Here is a 25,065-nt window from a genome sequence, read left to right on the forward strand (position 1 = left end):
AAAAGATTATATATACGTAGACCATGTTTGTATAAATTGTGATATTTGGTTTTTATTTGAGGCAGATATTTTTTTACATTAAAATGTGATTTATGAGGAGGTTAGACCATTGGTCGATATTCAGAGTTTGTTTATTTTTCCAGTTAACAAGAATTGTTTTTTTAGCAATAGTAATGGCTACAAGTGTAGATTGAAATTGTTTACGTGGTAAGTCAGTTGTTGTGAGGTCACCTTGCAAACACAAGTTTAGAGATAAAGGTATCTTACAGTCCAAGATAGCGTAAAGTTTTTCTTTAGTCCAGAAATACAGAACCGGAGTGCATAACCATAAAGCATGAAAATAAGTCTCTGCAGTGTTTTGTAAACACTGGAGACAAATGTCGGAGTCTGAGAGTCCCATTTTCTTCATCATATATTGAGTAATATATGTTTTATGTTCTATGAATAATTTTAAATATATTTTAAATACGTTTTCACAAACTTGAATTCAAGAGTCAAATTCCGGAACTATAGACAAGTCTGTCTCCCATTTCGAGATGGGCAAATACATTTTATCAGTACACGAAAGTAACTTATATATTTTTGATGTTGTAGGAGAAAGCTTTGTAATATCTTTTGCTAAAACAGGCGGTTGGAGTGTACCTCGAAGTGTTGGAATTTGTTTCTTTAGCATATTTATAACTTGCAGATAATGTAAAAAAATTCCGTTTTTCATTTTGTATTTTTGGAGCAAGGATGTACAGTGCTCAGCGTAAATGAGTATACCCCCTTTGAAAACATTACAACAATAGCAACATTTTATACAATAACTCAATGAACACTAAAACAATTTCCAAAATGTTGGCAAGACCAAGTTTAATATACATCTGGTTAACTTATAACATGGAAGTAAGTTAATAATAAAAATTTGATTACACATTTTTCAGTTTTACTTAAAACCCGTGGGCGTTATTTGTCCATGTTCTGGTATTTTTATGTTTTTCTGTATTTCATCAAAGAAAAAGCATTTGAAAAAAATACACTAGGGACCTGACATTTCACCAGGATTGTTAAAAAATGTAGAAGTTCAAATTGGCGCCATGCTGTACTTTATACTTATTGCAACAGGAGGGAGAGATTCACACGAAATTCTTGTAATAATGCCCGATTTTGGCTCATTGACTCCCGTTGTAAATCACAGTTTTGATATGCTGTAAACCTGATGTGTTATAATGCATTTTCCGTGATTACAGTTATAAACATGAAAATAGAGGAATTTGTGTGTTGAGAGTGTTAACACCCAAAATCCACTAGGTGGCGCCATAGGCTAATAAATGAAGCCTGCTGCAGATTGGTCAAAATGAATGTGATAAAAACGGTTGGCATTACAAAAAAGTTTGGTGTTGATGTGTCTGAGCTCACTTTCAGTCTATTTGGGTATGCATATTAGCAGGTGTGCACAAGAAAATACAAAGTTACTGCCCACAAATGCAAACAAAAATTCACTTGTTTATTGTTATTGTTTGAATTTCAGCTCTTACTGGTTGGGTGTTGGAACTTCTTTACTCTCATTGGTTCTGGGCATTTTGAGGTCGTTGTTCTCGCGATGATCACTACTTTGCATTTCTTTCACCATAACTGGTAGCAATGGCTAGAAATATAGTATTGGAGGACGCGATTCGGCTCGTTTTAGAAAGTACTAATTCCGAAGAAGAATTTGATTCAGTCGCTAGTTCGGAGAGCTCGGAAGAGGTTGAAGAGTCTACTCTTGGACTTTGAATGCCAGAGAAGGAAGAGTATGATGACGATGAATACGGAGATGAGCATGACGAGGTGTGGGAAGTGGACGCAGATGATCGCAGAGGTGAGAGCGAGGGCATCATACAGCGAACCATAAGAAAAGCTTCAAGCAGCTTGAGGAACTAGGCAAGGCTCTAATTTGGCCTAAATTTTTGAAACGGGAAGCAAAGCCTTTTGCCGAAGGCTTGGTGGAGCAGGTGGAGCATGCAGAGTAGCGTGCTGGTCCCCCGTCTAAGCGCAAACAATGTGGCCTTTGCACAAAGCCACTTTGGGCTTCAAACGTTTTGCGCAAAATGTGGAACTTACATTTGCAAAAAACACATCAAGACCCATTGCATGAAATGTTAAATGGAAAAAAAAAAAGTAGTTCTGGTGTTTAGTTAGTAGTAGTTCTTCGTTTCAGTAACTGGTGTTTCATGTTCATGAATTCTGCATATTTGTTCTAAAGTGTTACTCATAAATTCTGTCATCAAAATCAGTTATTGTGACTTTGACCTTCTTATTCTAAAGAAAAAATATCTTGTTACGACTTATTGACTTATTCAAGGATCTAATTATGTCATATGAAATATTTTACTTTGATTTATATCCATCCATAATATATATATACAGCATAGTTAGTTTCGCTGTTAGCATAATACTGCTATTATTGTCATCATTGGGGCATTAAAAAAACAACAACTATATATGTATAGATACTGTAGGTCTGATGCATATGTATAGATAGGTCTGATGCCACTGAACATTTTGAGCGGTTGAAAGTGAAAAAAGGCTTTCATAAATTATCACACTCCAAAGGAAACGCCTGATTTGGGAAAAAATTACAAGAATTTTATGCAGAAAAATTCCATTGTGTAAAAACTGGGCATGCATAAAAAAAAATCTATTGTTATGACTTATGGACTTGTTTGAGCCTTTAACTATGTCATATGAAATATTCAAATTAGTCTTTTATTTTATATATATGTACAGCATAGTTAGTCTTGCTATTAGCATAATACTGCTATTATTGACAAAATTACAAGAGTTTTGTGCTATTCAGAAAAATGCCATTGTGTAAAAACTGGGCATGTATAAAAAAAATTATATTGTACTGACTTATGGACTTGTTTGAGCCTCTAACTATGTCATATAAAATATTCAAATTAGTCTTTTTATATATATGTACAGCATAGTTAGTCTTGCTATTAGCATAATACTGCTATTATTGGCCATAGGGGGCATTAAAAAAATAAAAAAAATAAAAAAGTGAAAGTGAAAAAAATATTCATAAATGACTAAGTTATCTCACTTCAAAGGAAAAGCCAGATTTGGGCAGAATTACAAGAATTTTGTGTTATTCAGAAAACTGCCATTGTGTGAAAACTGGGCATGCATAAAAAATTATATTGTTATGACTTATGGACTTATTCAAGCCTCTAAATATGTCATATGAAATATTCAAATTAGACCTTTATTTTACATATATATATATATATATATATATATATATATATATATATATATATATATATAGCATAGTTACTTTTGCTGTTAGCATAATACTGCTATTATTGTCCATAGAGGGCATTAAAAAAAAACTTTTTTTTTAAAACTATATATGTATAGATAGGTCTGATGCCAGTGAACATTTTGAGCGGTTGAAAGTGAAAAAAAAGTTCATAAATGACTAAGTTATGCCTGATTTTGGCAAAAATTACAAGAATTTAATCAAAACAAAATAACGGCCACGGGTTAAATAGGGGTGATGCAAAAATTAGTACACCCCACAAAAAAATTATAAATTTAGTACTTTGTATGGCCTCCACGATTTTTATTCACAGTACTAAATCTTCTAGGCATTAAATGAACAAGCTGGCAACATTTTGTTGCATCAATCTTTTTCCATTCTTCAAGAATGACCTCTTTTAGAGACTGGATGCTGGATGGAGAGTGATGCTCAACTTTTCTCTTTAGAATTCCCGAATATTCGGTGCATCTATATATATATATATATATATATATATATATATATATATATATATATATATATATATATATATATACCTGATTAAACAGGCCTGGACAAAAAAAACAATTTAAGGCAAATCATTTTTTCTGAATTTCAACGAGACCTCTGCACTTGTTATTTTGAGGCTAAGATAGATAGATAGATAGATAGATAGATAGATAGATAGATAGATAGATAGATAGATAGACACGTAGATAGATGTTAGTGTCTGTTTGAATTAAACACCAAACACAGCAGTGAGTGTCTGCCTTGCTGCTCGCATTTGCAATTGTGAGTACCGCCAGCTTTATTGTGCACACCGGAGAAGGAGAGGGTTGCTTGGTAAACTACGTCGAAAAAGAGAGCCTTGCTTTTTTTCTTTGATGAGAGCCCCTTGAGCGCTACTTTTTCACTTGCATTCTAGTGGCCGTGCTAAATACTTTAGCTAATGTTAGCACTATTGCTATCAACAGTTTTAAACAAGTAAACACTTACCAATACTCTGGGTGACTACAGATCTGTACAGGACACCGTGTGTGACTTTGCAGTCCAGTTTCCTTACTGGGGAGCTGGCAACACTGATCTACTGTTTGATTGTAATATTTTACACTTGGCCATCAGATGTCGCTGTGGGGAGATGTTTCGAACGTTCCAAAACATCGATTATTTTTGTGAATCAATCGTTTCAAATGATTTGATAGTTTCAATGTTCTATTTCTGCCATCCCTATTAAACGCATCAGTACTTGTAGCAGATGGAAGGAACATTTGTCTTGTCGGAGATTTTTTCCGTGGCGAAAGTGAATGGGAAGGATCGTGGTCTTTATTAAACTGGGGGGAACATGTCCCCCGCGTCCTCAGTGCACTCTATGACCTTGGCTATTGTTTACTGTGAGTGAAACGGAGCGACCAATTTACCGACGGCAGGCGCAGCAGTGATCGACCTGGCTCCGAATGTCTTCAAATAAGAGCGCGTCTTGTAGTATGATGTCATCTTCGAGGATCTTGTGACCAAATACATCATAATATTAATTTAATTTATGTTGTTAAATTTTTGTTTTGACAGGCAATAAAATGACTTTCTCTCTCTCTCTCTCACGCACACACACACACACACACACACACACACACACACACACACACACACACACACACACACACACACACACACACGTGCAGATTGTGCCCGGGACATGTGCCCGGGCAACCATAGCCCTTGCCCCCCTCTGCATGTTGACATTTTATCATATAGGGCGATGAATCAGCAGGGCAATTTTACATACGAAGTATACTTAGGTTGGATTTATTTCAGATTTAATAGATTTTAATATTGTGCAATGGTCGGATTTTATTTAATTTTAGAAAAGGCAATTGCCGAAACAATGTGACGTTTGGAGGTGTAATGGAATGCGAAAGGCAACTGTCACGTGACATTCTGATTCTGAGACAGATTTAGAATCACAAGTTCCGCCTGGGTTCCGGTACATACCAAAACACATTTCGATTTTGCCATCACTACCTTCCATTCCTGTGACTTAGGAACATTGCCATAATTGTCATCACCTTTTTCGGGCAGTCACTACTCATTCGGGTGCACTTTGAGAGTCAGTGATTCGGGAGCAGGGGCTCCATTTTGTCTTCGTTCTCATGAGGTATAGTGTCTGCGTGTTCGTGTGCTGTTACATGTTCTCCCAATGTCCAGTTTGTCCACCCGTTTTGTTCAATGTGCCCATCCCTCCCCTCCTCCATGTGTGCTACCCGCGCCACAACATCAATTATGTGCCACTCGGCGCGTAACAGTAAGTTTACAGCACGTTACAGCCATACTATCCTGGCTTCCACTATAACAAATAAAAACATGAGATAAGCCCAAAATTATTTTCCAAGCTGTTCTTATGATGGGAAAAGAGTCAAAATCAGTAAAAAAACAAAAACAAATAATAATAATAAAATTTTTCCAGCAGAAAAAAATGCGGGTCTGAAGGGGTTAATTTTGATTGCAGATGATCCTTTAGCTTGACAGCGGATAGTTACGTTAAAGGTAGCACAGGTTGTGTTGAGCAATAAACATAACTACATGCATTAAAGTAAAACATTTAATAAACGTTTGCGTTTGACATTCAGAATATTTGTTCATGTCAAACCTTTGGGGTCTTTTTTAAATTTTATATTATGTAAGTAATTAACTGAGGAGGATGAGAGTGCACTGCAATGGATCAAAAATGTTGAAGACGTCCTCATGTACTCTTCAAATTTGGTGAGCAAATAAAATGTTGATAAAAAGCCTTTTTAATTAAGTGATCAATCAAAATTCTAAAATATGATTAGTCTGATGAAAAATTGTAATCGTTTGAGTAATGTGATAATTTATTGTTGATTTTTATTCCCATTTATAATTATTTTTAGTATTTAATTTTGAATTATATTTTTGGTATTTAATTTTGAATTATATTTTTCATGTTCATTTTCACTTTTAGTCATTTATTTATTTTTAGTTTTGGTCCCTCATACACATACTTGGTATATCCACGGGTGCTGAACTGCAAATATGTGGGGTTCCACTTTATATACTTTTTTCAAAATGTTAGAATGTCTGTTCTGATTAGTCCATACAGTATTTATCACCATGTCACCTGTCTCTCTAGTTTGTTCCCCAGATTGTGGACATGTGTTGTGGTGTGGTCGAAGCAACAGGTCTCGAGTACACTGGAATCTACCGGGTGCCAGGAAACAATGCCATGGTGTCCAACTTGCAAGAACATCTCAATAAGGGTTTTGATATTAACACTGCTGAGGAGGTGTGGTGCACACAAATCAATGGGAATCTGCACAAACATTATTTTGGAATCATTTTATAAGAGGGTAGCAGAAAAAAAAACTCCCTCTTCCGTCTCCACAGAGATGGCAGGATTTGAACGTAATCAGCAGCCTATTGAAGACATTCTTCCGAAAACTGCCCGAGCCACTGTTTACTGACGGTGTGTAAAGACATTCTCAAGTTTTGTGGTTGTGGAAATGACCATCATTCAACACATTTCTAGCAAAACCAAAATCCTAATGTATCTTTTTGCAGATAAATACAATTGCTTCATTGATGCCAACCGGATAGAAGACACAAGGGACCGCCTGAAGACTATGAAAAAACTGGTATTAAATTTAGCACTTGTTTGGTTGGTTTCTCAGGATGGAACAGCAATAATGTTACTGGGTCAATTTGACCCATGCTATATTTAATGATAAAAAAGTGCATCTCAATAAACATTATTAACCACTTTCATTGCAAATATTTCAAATGAACCATTTCAAGTTTCATAATGAAATACTACTATATGTAGCTCTTTAACTTTGAAATGAAGCAGTTTGCCCCAGGTTATGTATAGTGTCCCAAAAGCACCCTGATATTGAATTGCAGCATGATTGCATGATTAACACTTTTCAATGGAAATATGTCGAAATTAACCATTTTAATTGTCTCTTGATAATGTTTTATTGTGAAAAACTACTACAAATTTTAGAATGGGTCAATTTGACCCGGGTTATGTTTAATGTTCTTAGAGCATTCCAATAAACACTTGTTTATTATTATTATTAAATATTTAATTAAAAATATGTCAAAGTAAAGCTTTTTAATTTAGATGTTTTGTAGCAAATGAACTACTAAATCGTTTTTAATATTAAAATTATGTAAATTTGACCCATTTGTTTAATTTTCCAGAAGCATTCAGATAAACATTTAACATTTATTTGAAAATGTCATAGCTAAACATATTGTAATTGTCTGTCGGTGAGACGCTTCATAGCACAAAACAAACAAACAAGCAAAAAAAACTAATTATTATACAATGGGTCAATTTGACCCGGAATGTTTAACATTCCAAAACCAACACAAACATTTTTTTAGAGCCTATCATTAACCTGTTTCATTACACATACATAGCAATTACCTATTCCTTATATTCTACTGTGTTGATCTGACTGGTACAGTAGGTCATGTTCCTTGCAAATATCTCAAAACAAGTTAACTTGAAAGTGGGTCATTTTTACCCACAATATAACAGGAGGGTTAAAATGTTCACTACAAAATATTTGTCAGTATAGATTGTTGTCTCATGATATGTTGTTTCCTTCCAGATTCATGACTTACCTGATCACTATTACCACACACTCAAGTTCTTGGTGTGTCACCTTAAAAGGGTGGCAGATCACGCTGAACAGAATAAGGTAGTGCCACATTTGATGTGATTAGATTTTAATATGAGAACTGAGAAAATATACAGTGTACAAATTTAAAACTAAACAATTTATTATACCATTTACAGATGGAGCCAAGAAACTTGGCTCTGGTGTTCGGTCCAACACTAGTGAGGTCATCAGAGGACACCATGAAAGATATGATCACCCACATGCCTGACCGCTACAAAATAGTAGAGACACTAATACTACACGTAAGAATTAATAACTTCCTCCACCATTGTAACACAAGAGACAGTAAAACCTTAAAAATCTCACACAATCCGTGCAAGAATGTTGGTTGACCTCTAATGTTAGTACTTCATTTATATTCACTGATTAGAATTCTGCAAGATAAATAGATTTTAGTATAATATGTTACCCCCTTTAACTCATTCACTCTGAGCCATTTTCACTGAAGCAACCCCCTTTGCTCCCGGCTGTTTTACTGGATTTTGACTGATTTCGCAAGGCCCACAGAATATTGTGTTCTATTAATATAAACACATGGAACCTACCAAAAGAAAGATTAGAGTCCCTTCTTTCATCAGGAAAAAAAAGTATATTTGTATATGTTTCCGTTTTGCAGCAATTAGCATTAGAATATAGCTAAGTTTCATAATTTTTCACAAATCTGTTGAAAACCCTGGGGAAAAGAGTTTGGTGCAACATGGCCCTGGTTGATCTCTTATACTCTGCTACCACCTGCTGGCCGCTTTTTGTAATAACTACCATTGAATTAAGCGACCTCTTCAGGTCAAAAGTTGGATCAAAGCCTTCTGTATGCTCTAGCATTAAATATATATATATATTTTTTTTAAAAAAACAAATACATTTTGGGACCATGGCAATATTTAAAATAGAACATTTTTATACGTTTTGGGGAGCCTGCCTACATTATAAATGCCAATTTAGCTTACTGTAGCTGTCTGCTTCTGATTGGGACTAATTTGGCCAAATTCCATAATAGGGGTTTTTCAAAGTATGATCTGTTGTATTCACACAAAATGGCTTCTCTAAATGAAAATGGTCAACTTCCTGTTTTTGTGCATGGGTTCTTTTCATGCATCCTGAAATTAACAAAGAATTGTTCTTATTCTTATCCTATTCTTTGGTTCACCTCAGAACCTGATGACGCTGGACGTGAAATTAAAACACAAAGTAAAGTCAGTGTGCGAATGATTCTTTATCTCCATATAAAATACAATGAGTTATATTTTTATGATTGTTTTAAATCTATTCTAAATGAAAAAGGAGTAGGGGGGATTTACACAGGGTGTTACGTCACTTCCACTTATAGCCACACAGTTCCTGCCCACTGTCGGTACCAGATATGATCGGGCTGCAAGATTTAATATATGTACATAAAGTGAAATTTCTTAATAAAACGTGTCCATGCTTTCCCTCCAAATAACACTTTAACCACAATCCGATTCCCAAAACCACAAAACACTCCCCCTTCTCATAGCGTGACATCATCAGCAGGTGCCAATCTTCATGATAAGCAGTCATGGCAACCAATCGGAGGCACAAACCAGGATAAAACTCCCGTTGTTGGTTTAAGTGCAATTAATACTGAAGTTTATGGAGAATTACATGGTCATTCTACTCATTTCAAATGTCTTTCAAATCTGCAAAAAAATAAAATCTAAATTATTTGATACAGTATGCAGCATTTTTTTAACTGCTGGTAACTAGCAATTCAATTACTAACTTTTTGGAGCAAGTAATGAATAATCTGTTAGGGTTCGAGGTGCTGCACAAGTGAGACCCAGGTGCAGATTCAAAAGCAGAGGCAGGTTAGCATGCCAGCAGTTTAATGTGGCCACAATTAGTCAGAGAGGCAGGGAGTTGAGTCCAAGCAGGAGGCGCAGGATCCGGGGAACAGGAGAGTAGGCAGGTTGGCATACGAGAGTCCAGACGCAACTGGAGCAAATTGGGGATGACCTGGGGATGACCTAGGCAAGAGTAGACAAACGGGTACGCACCACGAGCGCTAGATTCAACTGACTGAGCAACGAGACAAGACAATCTGGCACTGATTCATGGTCCAGGGCCGGCTTATGTAAGTTGGTGGTGATTGCCGACACCTGCCTCTGCCTCAGCTGTGCCTCCTTCCCCTAACGAGCAGCAATGAGCACGCACACACACCCATACAAGAACAAAAAGGCAAATGGGGAAAACGAGAAGGGCAAAAGCCCTAACATAATCAATTCCTTTTAAGTAACGTTCCTAACACTGCCCTAACATGTCTTGAATGCACAGAGAAAGTTGTGGTACTCAAGAAATCAGATCAAATAGAAGAAATCAAATTGTGACATGTAAGCAAAGTACCAGGGACATGACAGAGAGGACTGGGCCACCAATCGTGTTCATGTTCTGAAGAATCATTCATGTTTGGAACTGTTATTAATAAAGACTGGTTTAGTTGTACTTTTTTTGAATACATGAATCCCTTTTTTGTCAAACATTTGATGTTGGCCCAGATTGTATCTTCAGTGGCCCCGACATAAATTGAGTTTGAAACCCCTGTCTTAATATCTTGCAGTGATGTTGTCTTGGTTTATTTGTCTAGTGTGACTGGTTCTTCTCTGGTGGAGAGCTTGATAAGCAAGCGAAAGCTCCAGATGAGGAAATGCAGCACATGCCGAACATTGACCACCTGTTGGACAACATTGGCAGGCCAGGTATGCCAGCGGAAACATCAGGTGAGGATAGGGATATTTAGTCATAAGAAATTCTGTGACATTCTCATTGCTCAATTAATATGGCCAAAGGTGGCAAATCCAGGTCCAGAAAGTAAAAACTCTGTTACAGTTTGGATTTAGCCCCAGGTGGTAGCTAGCGAGCTAACTAGCTAGCACAAGGGGCTAAAGCCAAACTGTGGCAGGTTTTTTTACTTTGTGGACCTGGATTTGCTACCTCTGAATATGGATAAAGTACACTATGTTCCAAATTATTTTGCAGATCTGATTTATTTTGGATAAACATTTGGGAAGTTTTTGTACAATATATGTTTCCCCATTATGTTAGGTGGCATCAAGCTCAGAAAGATTTGATAATTTTTTTTGCAGCTGATTCTAAGGGGGTTGTTGTATGGGGTGGGGGTTGGGGATCTTTTCTCTGATTAAAAGCTCTATAGAACCTCACGTTTTCAGTCAAGCAAGGTGAACTCACAGGCACTTTGACATCAACTTCAGTTAACAGCAGGGGGCAGTGCTGCATAAAATGAAAACAGGTGGATTAGTCCACTTAATTCTTACTCCACATCACACAATAATAATCATAATACCATGTTTAGACTCAGCCCGTTGTTGGGTCGCGGAGGCAGCAGCTTTAGCAGGGAAGCTGCTCCCAGGCCAGGCGAGAGACATTGTCTCTCCAGTGTGTCCTGTGCCATCCCGGGGCCTCCCGCCAGTGGGACATGCCCGGTAAACCTTCCAAGGGAGGCGTCCAAATGCCCGAGCCACCTCAGCTGACTCCTTTCAACGAGGAGCAGCGGCTCTACTCCGGATCCCTCCCGAGCTTCTCACCCTATCTCTAAGGAAGAGCCCGGACAACCTGCGGAGGAAACTAATTTCGGCCACTTGTATCCAGGATCTTGTTCTTTTGGTCATGACCCACAGCTGGTGACCATAGATGAGGGTAGGAATGTAGATTGACTGATAAATGGAGAGCTTCGCTTTTCGGCTTAGCTCCTTCTTCACCACAACGGACCGATATTATATAATGGGGGCGGGGCATAAAATTTAACGCTTTAAAATTCCTTCTTAACAAAGCATTCCCAGTTGTACGTTTCACCTAGAGCCATTCAATTTGGAGACATGTGTAACAGCCCATGACAGACAAAAAAATTATTTTGGAGCCATATGCTAAGCCTAACAGGAAGTCTTCCATGGGCGGGTCATAATATTTTGCATTTTTTTGCAAAATTGATATTTTAGGTCATATTTTAATGAACAAAAACATTTAACGAATTTATCCGATCATATTAAGATGTTTAAGATTAAAAGATATCGAAACCTTTTCATTTTGTGGCACGCTGTTGCGGCGATGCACTGTTTGCAAAGAAAATTTATTCTGTTTTTGAGGGTCTAAACGTGCAATAACTAATGAAACTTTGCACACACATCAGACTGGTCATGGACATTCATATTTTACAGATTTCTTGTGCAATTCTCAATAAATTACACAATAGCGCCCTGTACAATTTTTTTAACGATTCCCAATTGTATGTTTTACCTAAATTTGTGAAAACTGGTAGGCATATCTATCAGCCTGAGACCTAGGAAAAAAATATTTTGTAGTAATATGCTAAACCTATAACAGAAAGTCCACTTTTTTTATTTTATTTTGGGAATTGTGCACCATTTTGGGCCTTTTACAGAGATAACACTTTATTGAATACTCATGAAACTTTGCACACACATAAGGCCTGACAAAATCATTCATATTTTAAAGGGTTCTTGTCTAATGTGACAGTACCCCCAACATGGCCAGGGTTACGAGGGCCCTTTATAGCTGCTCACAGCTCTAGTTCATTATTGCCTTTGTCAGATTCAAGTTATTTCTGTGACCACTGTGGTTTACTTATTTCATTACCTGAGGGTTTTTTTTCGACGTATTTCCCTACATATATAGCATAGCATTAGCCTTGTGTTACACATGGTCTGTCTACAACTGACCGGAGATGTGTTTTTGTGGCCACCGTTCAATTGCAATAAGTTTAGCCACTCCTTACTTAAAAACCTTTGCACTATTGAGTACAATTTTGTCAGTTGTAACATTCAAATGGATCCCAATACTTAAGTAGGTCCATTCAGTTAATTAAAGATGAATTCAGTGATAAACAGGCCCTCATGCCCCCAAACTCATCCAAGACATGCAAATGATGCAACGGTCCACTCGATGCAAATATACAGAGCTACTGCATTTGTGCATTTATGCCAGTAGGGGGGGCGTCTCTGAATCTTTATCACAAACAAGACATTTGGTCAAGCTCTGAAATGATCAGTTTTGTGAATTATGGCAAGTTGTCAAAATTCCCTGACATGCCCCGCCCACATGAAATGTTGGAAAAATCGAATGTTTTGAAGATTATCAATCTCTATCTTGGTAACTTGGGTCAAAATTTGGAGCAATCTGAAAAAAAATTCTATTAAAAAAAAAGGCAACAAGATGGCCGCTACAAACCAAAATGAATGACTTCCGGTGTCTTTGCAGGCTTGGTTTTAAGATTTTTGTTAGTCTAGTCATGATTGACATTGATCAGATTTTATGTTGCTAAGGGAAACTGGCACAGGGGCTCAATGCTTGGTGTCTGTAAACTTGGTTTGTTTTTGACTATGGTCAAGTCCTGAAAATTGTGATTTATTTGGCCCAAGAATAACCATGACCCCAATAAAATGACAAGGTTCAAGTTACACTGTTGAGACTTGTTGCTCCCAAGTGACACAATTCAGAACAAAAAGGATATGTACTGTTGAATATTAAATTATTTATTTGCTACTGTGCAATTCTGACACTCATACAGTTGCAAGTAGATGCAAATAGGAAAGGAATCTTGCAGGGTAAATTCAGCAATATACACAATATAATATTTTAACTTCTAGCACTATATATTTTTTCATTACTTACTTTTCTGAATCTCGTAGATGCAAATGATTGTTTCCAAATATTTCTTTACTGCTTTTTCCCCCTAGCTGAAACAGTGGATCAGCTTATTCGGTAGGACCAGGCCTTTCTTTTGTTTGTTTGTGTTTGGTGTTACATTGTGTTTCACTTGCCATTTTCTTCCCATCAGTCCTTATGGTATGCCAAATTACAACCACTCACCATTGTTGCAGATCTCAAATGTGAATTCGGAGCTAACTGTAACTCAATATAAGGTTCGATTTAAATAGTGTTCTCCTGAAAAGTTACATTCGGGAAAGCAGTAGCTCATCTGTAAGGAGTTGGAATCATCCTGTCCTGTTACAAACAAATGTAAAATGGCAATGAGTTGTTGGAGAGGTGCTAGTTTGTTTCCCGACTACTCTTGAGGTGCTCTTGAGTGAGTCACCAGCTCAAAAAATGCAGCGCTTATATGTGTGCCACTTTTAACTCCAACATCTCTTTTGCATGCTTTCGTGGGTGTGATCCGGTACTGTGTGCTGCCTAACAGAAATATACAGCAGAGTATGAGTTTAATTTCCCATTGAGGAATTACGAGTAAATAAATGAAAATGAATACAAACCCAATTCCAATCAAGTTTGGACCTTGTGTTAAACATAAATAAAAACAGAATACAATGATTATCAAATCATGTTCAACCTATATTTAACTGAATACTGGAAACTACGAAGACAAGATATTTAATGTTCAAACTTTTAAACATTACTGTTTTTAAATAAATAAACAAAATAATTATCAACAAATAATCATTAACTTAATTTATGGCTGAGGGGCTGTGCTTTCCTTGTCGGGCTGAGGTCGACGGCTCTCCTGGTGGAGGTTCTCGTGAATGCCAAATCCACCACACCAGCATCTACTGAAACTCAAAAAGAATTTGCTTCTCCCACTGGTCGCTGAATCAGTGAAGCCATGCATTTGTGGATCTCACACTGCTTCATCTATCCTTCCTTTAGTCCTTCCTCTGGTCTCTAGAGGTCTCCCTAATCTGTTGGAATTTAGATGTATCTAGGTATCTGGTCAAATATTCTAGATTTTTAACTGTGGGTGGAAGGTGGTGTCTGGTTGGTGTTGGATTTCACTTTTTTTTCTCCATCATTTCTTTGATCCTTCCTCTGGTCTCCTGACAACTTATGATTCTGGCGGGACTCTGAAGTATCCGGTTAAGGGGAAGGGTCTTGGATTCATAACAGGTTTCATGTGTATTAAAGAGCACAAATTCCCACACACAATAGCTCATAATTTCTAGTTGGGACATTTTCTTGACATAATGCATTTCCTAGCCCCTTATCCTGACCTTAACCATCATAGCTGATTGCCTAATTCTAATCCTTACCCTATCCCCAACCAAAACCTAATTCAAACCTAAACTCTAAAGCCAAGTCTTGACTCTCCAAAAGAAATCTTGAGTTGTGAGGACCGGCCAAAATGTCGCGACAAAACACCTGTTACCCCCACAATGATAGTAAAAGCCTAGAATATGGTTCTCACAAAATTACACATACAGGAACAGCTGTTGAACAGTCCAGGATCTGCGTTGTCGTATTTTACACTTCATAATGCGCCACACATCTTTAATAGATAGGAGACATTTGATGTTGGCCAAGATTCTATCTTGTCTTGCTGAAATAGCAGGGTCATCCATGAAAAAGCCATTGTTTGGATGGCAGCATAACTTTCTCCAAAATTTTTATGTACCTTTCAGCAGTAATGGTGCCTTCACAGATGTGTAAGTTACCCATGCAATTGGCACTAACACAGCTCCATACGATCACAGTTGATGGCTTTTGAACTTTGTATCCATAACAATCTGGAGGGTTATTTTCGACATGATATCCACAATTTCACAAAATTTGAAATCATCAGACCACAGAACACTTTTCCACTTTGCATCAGTCCTCTAAGATGACCTCGGGCCCAGAGAAGCCAACTGTGTTTCTGGGTGTTGTTGATAAATGGCTTTAGTAGAGTTTGAAGTTGCGCTTATGGATTTCTGAAATGTTTCTGAGCCCATGTGGTGATATCCTTTATCTACAGTATGGAGGTAAATATGGTGCAAAACTAACTTGTAAAAAAAAGTAGAAAAAAGTCTAAATTTGTACCTGTAAAAAAAAAAATTGTATCTGTAAAAAAAAATGACCTGTAAAAAAAAAATGGGGGTAAAAAAAAATTGTATCTATAAAAACAAATTTGTACCTGTAAACGTCATGATTTGTACCTGTACAAAAAAAAAATTGTACCTGTACAAAAAGTGTAAATTTGTATCTGTAAAAGTTGTGATTTTGTACCTGTGGAAATTACAACTTGTAGTCAAAGAAGTCGCCACTAGGAGTCACAAGTGTTTTTTCTGCTGCTGTCCAGTGACATGAGTTTTGCACCATATATCTCACTACAAAAGGTGCAAAACTGATTCGTACTTGTAGAGCGCCGTGATTTGTACTCGCAGAAGAAGAGGGCGGGCTCTGGAGGATTTGGGCGGGCCTCATTGGTTGAGCGAACGACAGTGGGTTGAACTCAAATAACGCCAAGTTTTTATCATTAATATGCACAAATCCGAAATTCCACACCAGTTTACGCGTCATTTTGGAAGAAGAGGACATCCCAAGCGTGAACATTTCAACATGGTTCAATATACAAACACCGTGTGGAACAGCTTAAACGTTGGTTGACATGCAGAGCACTCCAAGTGGGCAGAAAGAAAGAAGTTTTAGTATGAAGGTAAGATTTATTGTACGAACATAGCTCGTAATCCGGTGCTAGCTCATCTCATGTTGTCACGAAAACTAAACACATTGAAGTCACGATTTTTATTTCAAGATTTGAAGCCTACCAGTGTAAACATACGATCAATAGCTTATACCTGTAAAAAAATAAATAAATAAATAAATACCTCATAAACTGCTGCTTAGTGCTTAGATGTGAAAATTACTATAGAGCTACGGAACCCTATTGAATGTTTTACAAGATAACCTAAACCTATAACCAAAAGTGGACAGTACTCAGCTACTTGTATTTGACTAACATTATATTCAAGCATCTGTACTCTTACTATCATAATAAAATGAAAACAAAAAGTTTTTACTGCGAGTGGATCTTTAAGCCGCTACTGGTATTTTAACCTCAACCCTTTATCCTCTGTATTTAATCATTTTATTTTAAATATTACAATTTCTTGATAAATGTCAGTATTTTTGCAATGTATGCTTTACACTTTTAAACATACACATTTGCTTTCAACACTGAAGCCAAATAAAAATAATGCAAATGGGAATGTTTATGAACAATGTCTGTGTCTATCAGTATTATCACTATTTCTGATATTAAGATGTGACAAAATCTTCGTTTTTTTCTGGCTAACAAGATAAAGCTAAACGTTTAACTGATTACATATAATGTCAGTGGCTGTGTTTGGATAATGACCCAGCTAGGAAGCTATGAATATTTTTTATTGTATGAATATGCTGCTGACCCAACCATTCTGTTTGCACAGATGCCAGCATGCAGTCAATCAAAGCTACTTCTTGATCCATCTCTACACGGTGGCACATGGTGTGACATCAAACCTGCTTCAAAGTGGCTGTGAAGTCCAACAAATGAAAATCCTTGATACACTGGTTACTGTTCTGAGAGAATTTCACTGCAATCACCTTTGGGAAAGTGAAGAAATTATGCTTTCTAAATGTCTTCCAATTTTGAGTTTGAAATGTTAAAGGAGTACAATTTAATCCATATTGAGAGTTATTTGAAATAATCAGATCAAATAACATGTATCATTCAATAAACAAGATTGTGCATCATTTGAAATGTTTTATTTGATGTCCAGAAGAGCCGTTTCTGCATCCATCCAAGACGAGAACAGTGTTCTTGTCACAAACAGAACAAAACTTATTGATGGAGCTGTATGAGGAATTCCAGACTCACCAAAAAAGGCAATACTGCTATCATTAAGACGAGGGAAATATCATTGGCAAAAAAATAAATAAAAAATCCGACAGACTAAATATATAAGTTATAATTGTTTCATGTTAGATGTGTATTTCACATTAATCATGTTATTAATTATTGATTTAATGTAAAGCTCTTCAAATTGACCTACATATTCATTCTTCACTGTTACATCTCAACAGTAGCCAAAAGCGATCATGGCAACAAGTCGGCAAGTAGCCTATAACAATATATATAAAAAAATAAGACTAAATAGGTGTTGAGCTGTAAATATATGTTGCCCATTATTGTAGCCACCAGAAAAAAAGACCACTGCCACAGGTGGGGGAGGGGACCACCGCTTGCTACATTCACATCAGCAGAAGATCTGCAAAATAATTTTCCATAATCCGGCTTGATGGAATACCCCCCAGGTGTCATCTCCTGTCTCTTGGCTGCTTGCTGATGGAGTGGGTCATCCTTTTTACTGATGCTTCAGCAGTGTCTCCAGCAGTTGTCTCCACCTTTTGAGCAAGATTTTGAAACTTATGAGATTCTCATTTAATTAAAAATAAATGAACTAACATTTGACCTAGTTACTTGTGTTAAAGTAGCTAGGTGACACTGCTCACATCTTAGTGATACAGAAAGACTAGCATTTCAAAAGCAGAATAGCCGATATTTAAATAAGAGTAATGTTACATTGGAAAATTTAACTCAAGTAGAAATTAAAAGCGCAGAAAAAATACTTGCACAAATATTTGAGTACTGTGAGTGATGAGTAAACTAAGAGTTTATTTTAACGGTTTGCAAAGCATACAGTGCAAAAATACTGACATTTATCAAGAAATTGTAATGTTTAAAATAAAATGATTAAATACAGAGGATAAAGGGTTGAGGTTAAAAGACCAGTAGCAGCGTTCGTACAATAAATCTTACCTTCATACTAAAACTTCTTTCTTTCTGCCCACTTGGAGTGCTCTGCATGTCAACCAACGTTTAAGCTGTTCCACACGGTGTTTGTATATTGAACCATGTTGAAATTTTCACACCTGGGACGTCCTCTTCTTCCAAAATGACGCGTAAACTGTGGCTACTCTGTTTGTTTGGAATTGCGGACTTGTGCATGGGCGTCATTTGAGTTCAACCCACTGTCGTTCGCTCAACCAATGAGGTTGAGCTTTAGCCCGCCCAAATCCTCCAGAGCCCGCCCTCTTCTTCTACGAGTACAAATCATGACGCTCTACAAGTACGAATCAGTTTTGCACCTTTTGTAGCGAGATATATGGTGCAAAACTCACGTCACTGGACATCAGCAGAAAAAACACTTGTGACTCCTAGTGGCGACTTCTTTGACTACAAGTTGTCATTTCTATAGGTACAAATCACAACTTTTACAGATACAAATTTAGGCTTTTTTCTACAGGTACAATTTTTTTTGTACAGGTACAAATCATGACTTTTACAGGTACAAATTTGTTTTTATAGATACAATTTTTTTTCACACATACAATTTTTTTTTTTTTTTACAGGTACAAATCACAACTTTTACAGATACAAATTTAGGCTTTTTTTTACAGGTACAATTTTTTTTTACAAGTTAGTTTTGCACCATATTTATCCTTTTACGATGTTGGTTTTTGACGCAGTGTCACAGAAATTCAATTTTGGTTTTCTGTATTACTATCTATACTTGTGAATGAATGACTGAGCAATTCAGGGAAGCTCCTTTTATATCCAATCATGGCACCCACCGGTCGACAATTAGCTTGTTCACCTGTGGAATGATCAAAACAGATGTTTGATGAGCATTCCTCAATTTTTTAGCCTTTTTTTGCCAGGTGGCAAATTGATACAGCCATAAAATTGTAAATTTGATTATTGGCTCAAAACAATCAAGTTGATCAGTTTGAACATTAAATATCTGGTCTTAGTAGTGTATTCGATTAAATATAGGTTGAACATGATTTGCAAATCAATGTATTTTGTTTTTATTTGTTTGGCACAATGTCCCAAATTCAGTGAAATTGGGTTTGTAGAATCATAAATTTAATATCAGTTCTCTCTCTCTCTCTCTTTTCTTCTTCTTTCTTTTTCTCTATCTTTTTCTGTCTTTTTCTCTCTCTTCTTTCTTTCTCTCTCTCTGTTGTTTTTAATCATATATCACTGATGTATAACTTGTTATAGTAATACCAATTCTCGTTGTTTTTGTTAATCTTGTTATTGCTTCCTGACAGATTCCACCACCAGCGATTCAATTAAGTCAAAGGTAAGCAAAAGTCATAATGACAAAAATCAGTGGTCCCCAACCCTTTTTCCACCACGGACTGGTTCACACAAGTCCACAGCTTTCGTAGACTGGCAACCCAGTGGGTTGAGGGGGGCGGGGAGATGCTTGGCTGTTCGGCGGCTGATTAATAAAAGCCTACAACAACAAACGCAAATTCACTATGCATTTTTATGTACCTGTACTAGCAGCACAAACACCATGACAAGGGTAATAATGCTTTAATATGGTGATGGTCACTATGGTAATGCTTATGAATGATGCAAGCAACACAACTGGGGTAATTTGTGCATACAACAATAAATGTGAAGCCAAATTTTTATGTAACTATATTAGCAGCGCTCTCCTTAAATGTGCCAAGTTGACGCGATAGATAGATTTAAGGAGGGCATGATATGTTGGTGCCGCCAACCCAACAAGGCACCACAGAACAAATCTAAAGTCCATGAGTAATTCACTCGATATAACGCTAAATTAAGAGCCGCTTGACGCAGAACGGGCCATCATACGTGGGAATCAACTGTAGCTCTAAGTCCATGCACCTTTCTTTTTCTTCTTGGTCATAGGCTCATCACTGGGTCTTTTCTCCGTTGTAAAGAAACTTTCCAAATATGTCTGTTTTTTTACTCATTTTGCTAAATTGTTGATTAGCATCAGCTCTACACGACTGATATACTACTGTAATTAGCATCTTAACATGCATCAAGAGTCCGTCGTAAACAGAGAGAATCCGGTCACTTTTCAAAATAAAATATTTTTAAGCCTCGGCTAATCAATTAACCGGAAGTATAGAACGTTTTTTATTCTTTCAACTGTGCGGCCTGCCAAGGCCCGGTCAAAAGTGGCCCATGGCCCGGTACCGGTCCGCGGCCCGGTGGTTGGGGACCACTAACATAAATGACTGGAACTTGAAACATTTGAATGACAGTGCCTGAACTTGTTTCAGCTTTCTTTGAGCTCAGTGAAAGACCTGAACGCCAGAGACTACCTGTCCAAGTCCATTGTCTCTGTTGTGACCCGCAAACGTAAAAAATGCCCCAGCGGCCATCTTCCAGACAACAGTTCAAAGGAAGGCTCTGTGCACGAACCTACAAAAGACAGAAATTATGGGGAAACAAAGCAAGTGGATAGGAAAGAAATGGTTGGAAGAGACAACGCAGAACATTCTCTTGTAATACAAGTAAGCGTGGGTAACAACAGAAATGGGGTAACTGAAAGAGAAACCACCATGCGAAAAGATTGTGAAAGTTATGTGGTAGAAAAGCAATTTCAAGCAGCCAATGATAAAAAGTCTGAAAAGCAGTGCAAAACTGTACCACACGTTAGTCCGAACAGCTTCCTCTACTCATGCAACCAGATAAACTACACATACCCAAGACCTTCACGTATGGCCAGTCTTCACAATTTGACAAGGGAACGATCCAAACTCCCCTTGTGGATTTCCCCAACAAGGCCTCCTGACCTCTGCCAGGCTTCAAAAACTCAAAGCAGCCTGCAAACATTTTGGGGTCCGCCAGTTCCAATTTCCAAAGAGAGATTCAGAGGCAGAAGGACTAAGGCATTGTCCATGAACTTTGACCTTAAAGTGAGTGAGAGGAATGATATCGTGAGAGAATGGAGAGCAGATAAAGTGGATGTCATCACATTATACAAGAGAGGTGCTGGTCATCATAAATCACAAATAGGCCCAGTCCCTGATCTTGCCCAGGGCGAAACCTCTTACTCTTTGTTAGTTGATCACAACTTCCCAGCATCTTCCTCGGTTGTTCAAAAGCGATCAGCCATGAATAAGTGGGACAAGAGGAAAGCCTGGCATTGTTTAACTCAAACTCACTCGCCATTACGCTTCAGGGAACAGCTAAGATGCGTGGGGAAATCTCTCTCTGACAAAGATGAAATTTGAGTTATACCACTGCTCAGTGCTTACGCTCAGTGACACAATAATAACAATATGCAAACCCAAAGTGTGTTCTTGTTTTTCTTGTGTATGTGTGCATGCAGATAAATAAAAAAAAACAATAATGACAAAAAACAAATCTTTTTGAGGACATTGAATTGATTGCAGCGGGACACTGTGCACTGTTCAGCCTGAAACACATCAAATTTAGGTTGACGAAGTGTGCCCAAAAAACCCCCCCAATAAAACTGGAATGCCCCATGTAATTTCTGTCTGCAGCCAGGTCTGAGTCATCTTCATATACTGTACAACCTGAATAGTCCTGTTGTGATCAATTTTTTGCCCTGAGAATAATATGACCTTGATGAATGAGAATATTTACAAGTAAAAATTAGGTTGTTGTTTTCAAAGGAGCAAAGGCAGCTGTATTAAGTATGCCAAACTTGTTTTTACTGTTTATAAGGCTAACAAAATAGTTTAGCTTTTAGATGTTGTGGTATAAAGGTGCATTGTGCAGTTCAAAATGTAATATTAAATCTTTTTCTACATCATGCATGCTCCACCAATGCCAAGTTGAGTACAAATAGCCCTGACTTTTTAACTGTGACTGCACCTAACAGTTTGTATCTTCCCTTTCGTGTGTTAGCCCTGAACATTCCACAGTTTCTTGGGGGAGAGGAGCAGAGGTGGCGAATCCAGGTCCAGAAAGTAAAAACCCTGCAACAGTTTGGCTTTAGCCCCTGATGCTAGCTAGCTCCCTAGCAGGTAAACAAGCACCATGGAAGATAGCTAGCTAGCTAGCACCTAGGGTTAGAGCTAAACTGTGGCAGGGTTTTTACTTTCTGGACCTGGATTTGCCACCTCTGGAGGGGAAGAGTGGCGTTATGCTCACCGCGGACAATTAGTATTAGCGTATGGCACAATTGGGATGGAAACTGGAAAAATACAAACAAACAAGAGGCCGGCTTCGAGCACAGCTCAAACTCCAACAAAACTGAGAAGAACCCCCCCCCCACACACACACACACAAAAAAACAACAAAAACGAAGAATTTATTCGTACTGGCACGCGCACTATGCACGAGCTTGACAAGAGAGGTTGCAGTTACGCTTTGGGCCACAGGTGGCAGTCGCGTGTAAAAAAGTGACAAACTCCACAAAGCACCTTTAAAAATGGGCGAAGCATCAACTACGAAATTGAAATTTACATCAGTGTTAACAGCTAATTGTGGTAATGACAAATGTCAAAACCAAAATCCTACTTTATTCCACTGTATTGTTGACCGTACCTGAGCTAAATTGACCTCAATGTGATGTGACTAACTTTTTGAAGGACAAAATGTTACTGGATATTGTGTTTGGAAACAGATATTAAAAATAGAAAAACGACTGATTATTTGAGTTTCACTTTAAAAAAAGAATCATTACCAAAACAATTTTGAAGATCCCATTAAGCTTACAATTCATCTCCTGAGGCATCATCTGCCAAAGTGTGTGTGTACGTGCGCGTGTGTTTTATCGTAATGGAAAACGATTGAAGAAGTTTGTGTCAATTAAAAGCTGATTTCCCATTTACTGTGGCCTGTGACAATAAAGTTGTCTATCATATCATAGATATTCTCAAATCATTTCGCCACATAAATAAAATAAGAATCATTTGATGAATACAAAAGGAACGCTTAGCCCTCTTATACTACTGTCCAGTATTGCAAGTCAATATGTGCTATATTTCATAGCTCATATTTGATTTTAATTTCATCCCACTTAAAAAAAGCCCAGAGTGGAAATGTGAGGTGATCCTGCGAATGCGAGCCATGCAGGATGATGCTTATATGTGACGGGTCGATGATGTGGTGTCACTGGCGTGTCATCCTTTCATAGACGTCGCATGAAAATCTGGACATTGAGGAGTGATCAAAACATTACATAATTTACATAATTCACATAATGTCATGCCACTTAATTAATTCATTATTTCATTCCACTTCCACAGAATTGTTAAATCTATTCTACAGCTGACTGGGAGTCAGTGTAAAGCCTTAAGGACTGGAGTGATATGTTCTGATTAAGGCTGTCACTTTAACGCGTTAATCTAGATTAACTAATTACACGCAAATTAGTGCGTTTAAAAAAAATATCACAATTGATCGCGAGTGGCAAGTCAATGCGCAATTTGGCCCATTGAGGTACCGTAGGTGACAGAGGCGCGTCACTACAGGGTAGCACTACTAGTCACTACGAGAATTGACAACAGCAGACATGGACGCGAGTGCAGCACAGCAAGGAGAGCGAGGGAAACTTATTTGGACCTATATCTTCCAGAGCCATTATTTTGGATGGTTCTATTCTTTTCAATGTACATCTTTCACCTCACCGGGACCCACGGGGTTGCGCCGCTGGGCTTCCATAGTTGCTGCCGCAACTGCCATTCTTAGGCTATAAGCTAGATCACTATGGCGGAACGCAATGTCGTGGGGGGAAGGCACCAACATCTTTGGAAAGCTGTCGTCGAGATGAGTCCGGGGATGCCCTTACGTCCCCGGTAGGACGTACGGTTTGAGAGATACGGCCGCACAAAGACCTCCAGGAGACCAATGATTTGGAAACACCATGCCTGCGATGGTTGCTATCCCGGGTAAAATCACGGGTTTGTCGGCCCTCTATATCCGGAAGGCAATGTCATGGAGCAATGGCACCGACATCGTTGGAAATCTGTTGTCGAGACGAGTTCGGGGATGCCCAGACCTTCACGAGACCGATTATTGTAGAGATTATTTGGGTTGCCGTAATGGCGAACGAAAAATTTAGCCGGTACTGAGGGGAGTTGTAATTTCCTCAGCAGCCTCATCCGGGGCACCAATATGTAGTGATTATTTGGGTTGGCGTAATGGCGAACAAGAAATTTAGACGGAACTGAGGGGAGTTGTAATTTCCTCAGCATCATCTGGGGGCACCATGTTGACTTTGCTTGTTTGTAGGAGCAAAATAAACGATAAAAATCCTATTATCAAGTATTCATAATCTGAAGTTGCTACTTTAGTTAATCATGGAGTTCTTTGCTTTAATAAGAGAATTACTAATCCACTCATCCACAAATGATTCGGCAGAAATTGAATTTCTAGACAACAAATGTAATTAGTAAACACACACATATATCAGTCACAGCCTAACCTATTAATGAAAAGGAATAAAATAAAGATAAAAAGAAAACATGCAACCTAACGAACTAAGATAAAAAGGGAATGAAAAAGGTAGATGGGGAATAGAGATGGAAGCATTTAGACCTGTC

General features: G+C 37.7%; 1 protein-coding gene across 13 annotated transcripts in view; it reads left to right on the forward strand.

Annotated features, from left to right (window-relative positions):
• Positions 1-22,477, forward strand: part of LOC144038048 (rho GTPase-activating protein 23-like) — a 104,127-nt gene extending 81,650 nt beyond the window's left edge. For 11 of the 13 annotated variants that reach the window (XM_077550142.1, XM_077550148.1, XM_077550141.1 and 8 more), the window contains 10 exons: positions 6,414-6,566; positions 6,668-6,746; positions 6,842-6,915; positions 7,900-7,989; positions 8,088-8,213; positions 10,574-10,706; positions 13,701-13,725; positions 14,162-14,175; positions 19,831-19,862; positions 20,827-22,477. In XM_077550142.1, coding sequence (XP_077406268.1) covers positions 6,414-6,566; positions 6,668-6,746; positions 6,842-6,915; positions 7,900-7,989; positions 8,088-8,213; positions 10,574-10,706; positions 13,701-13,725; positions 14,162-14,175; positions 19,831-19,862; positions 20,827-21,783 — 1,683 coding nt within the window. In that variant the 3' untranslated portion in view covers positions 21,784-22,477. The remainder of the gene's footprint in view (positions 1-6,413; positions 6,567-6,667; positions 6,747-6,841; positions 6,916-7,899; positions 7,990-8,087; positions 8,214-10,573; positions 10,707-13,700; positions 13,726-14,161; positions 14,176-19,830; positions 19,863-20,826) is intronic. The other 2 variants (XM_077550151.1, XM_077550140.1) reach the window with 2 other exon arrangements.
• Positions 22,478-25,065: the final 2,588 nt, after the last annotated feature.

Source organism: Vanacampus margaritifer, chromosome 18 (genome assembly GCF_051991255.1).
Source record: "Vanacampus margaritifer isolate UIUO_Vmar chromosome 18, RoL_Vmar_1.0, whole genome shotgun sequence".
Classification (NCBI taxonomy): domain Eukaryota; kingdom Metazoa; phylum Chordata; class Actinopteri; order Syngnathiformes; family Syngnathidae; genus Vanacampus; species Vanacampus margaritifer.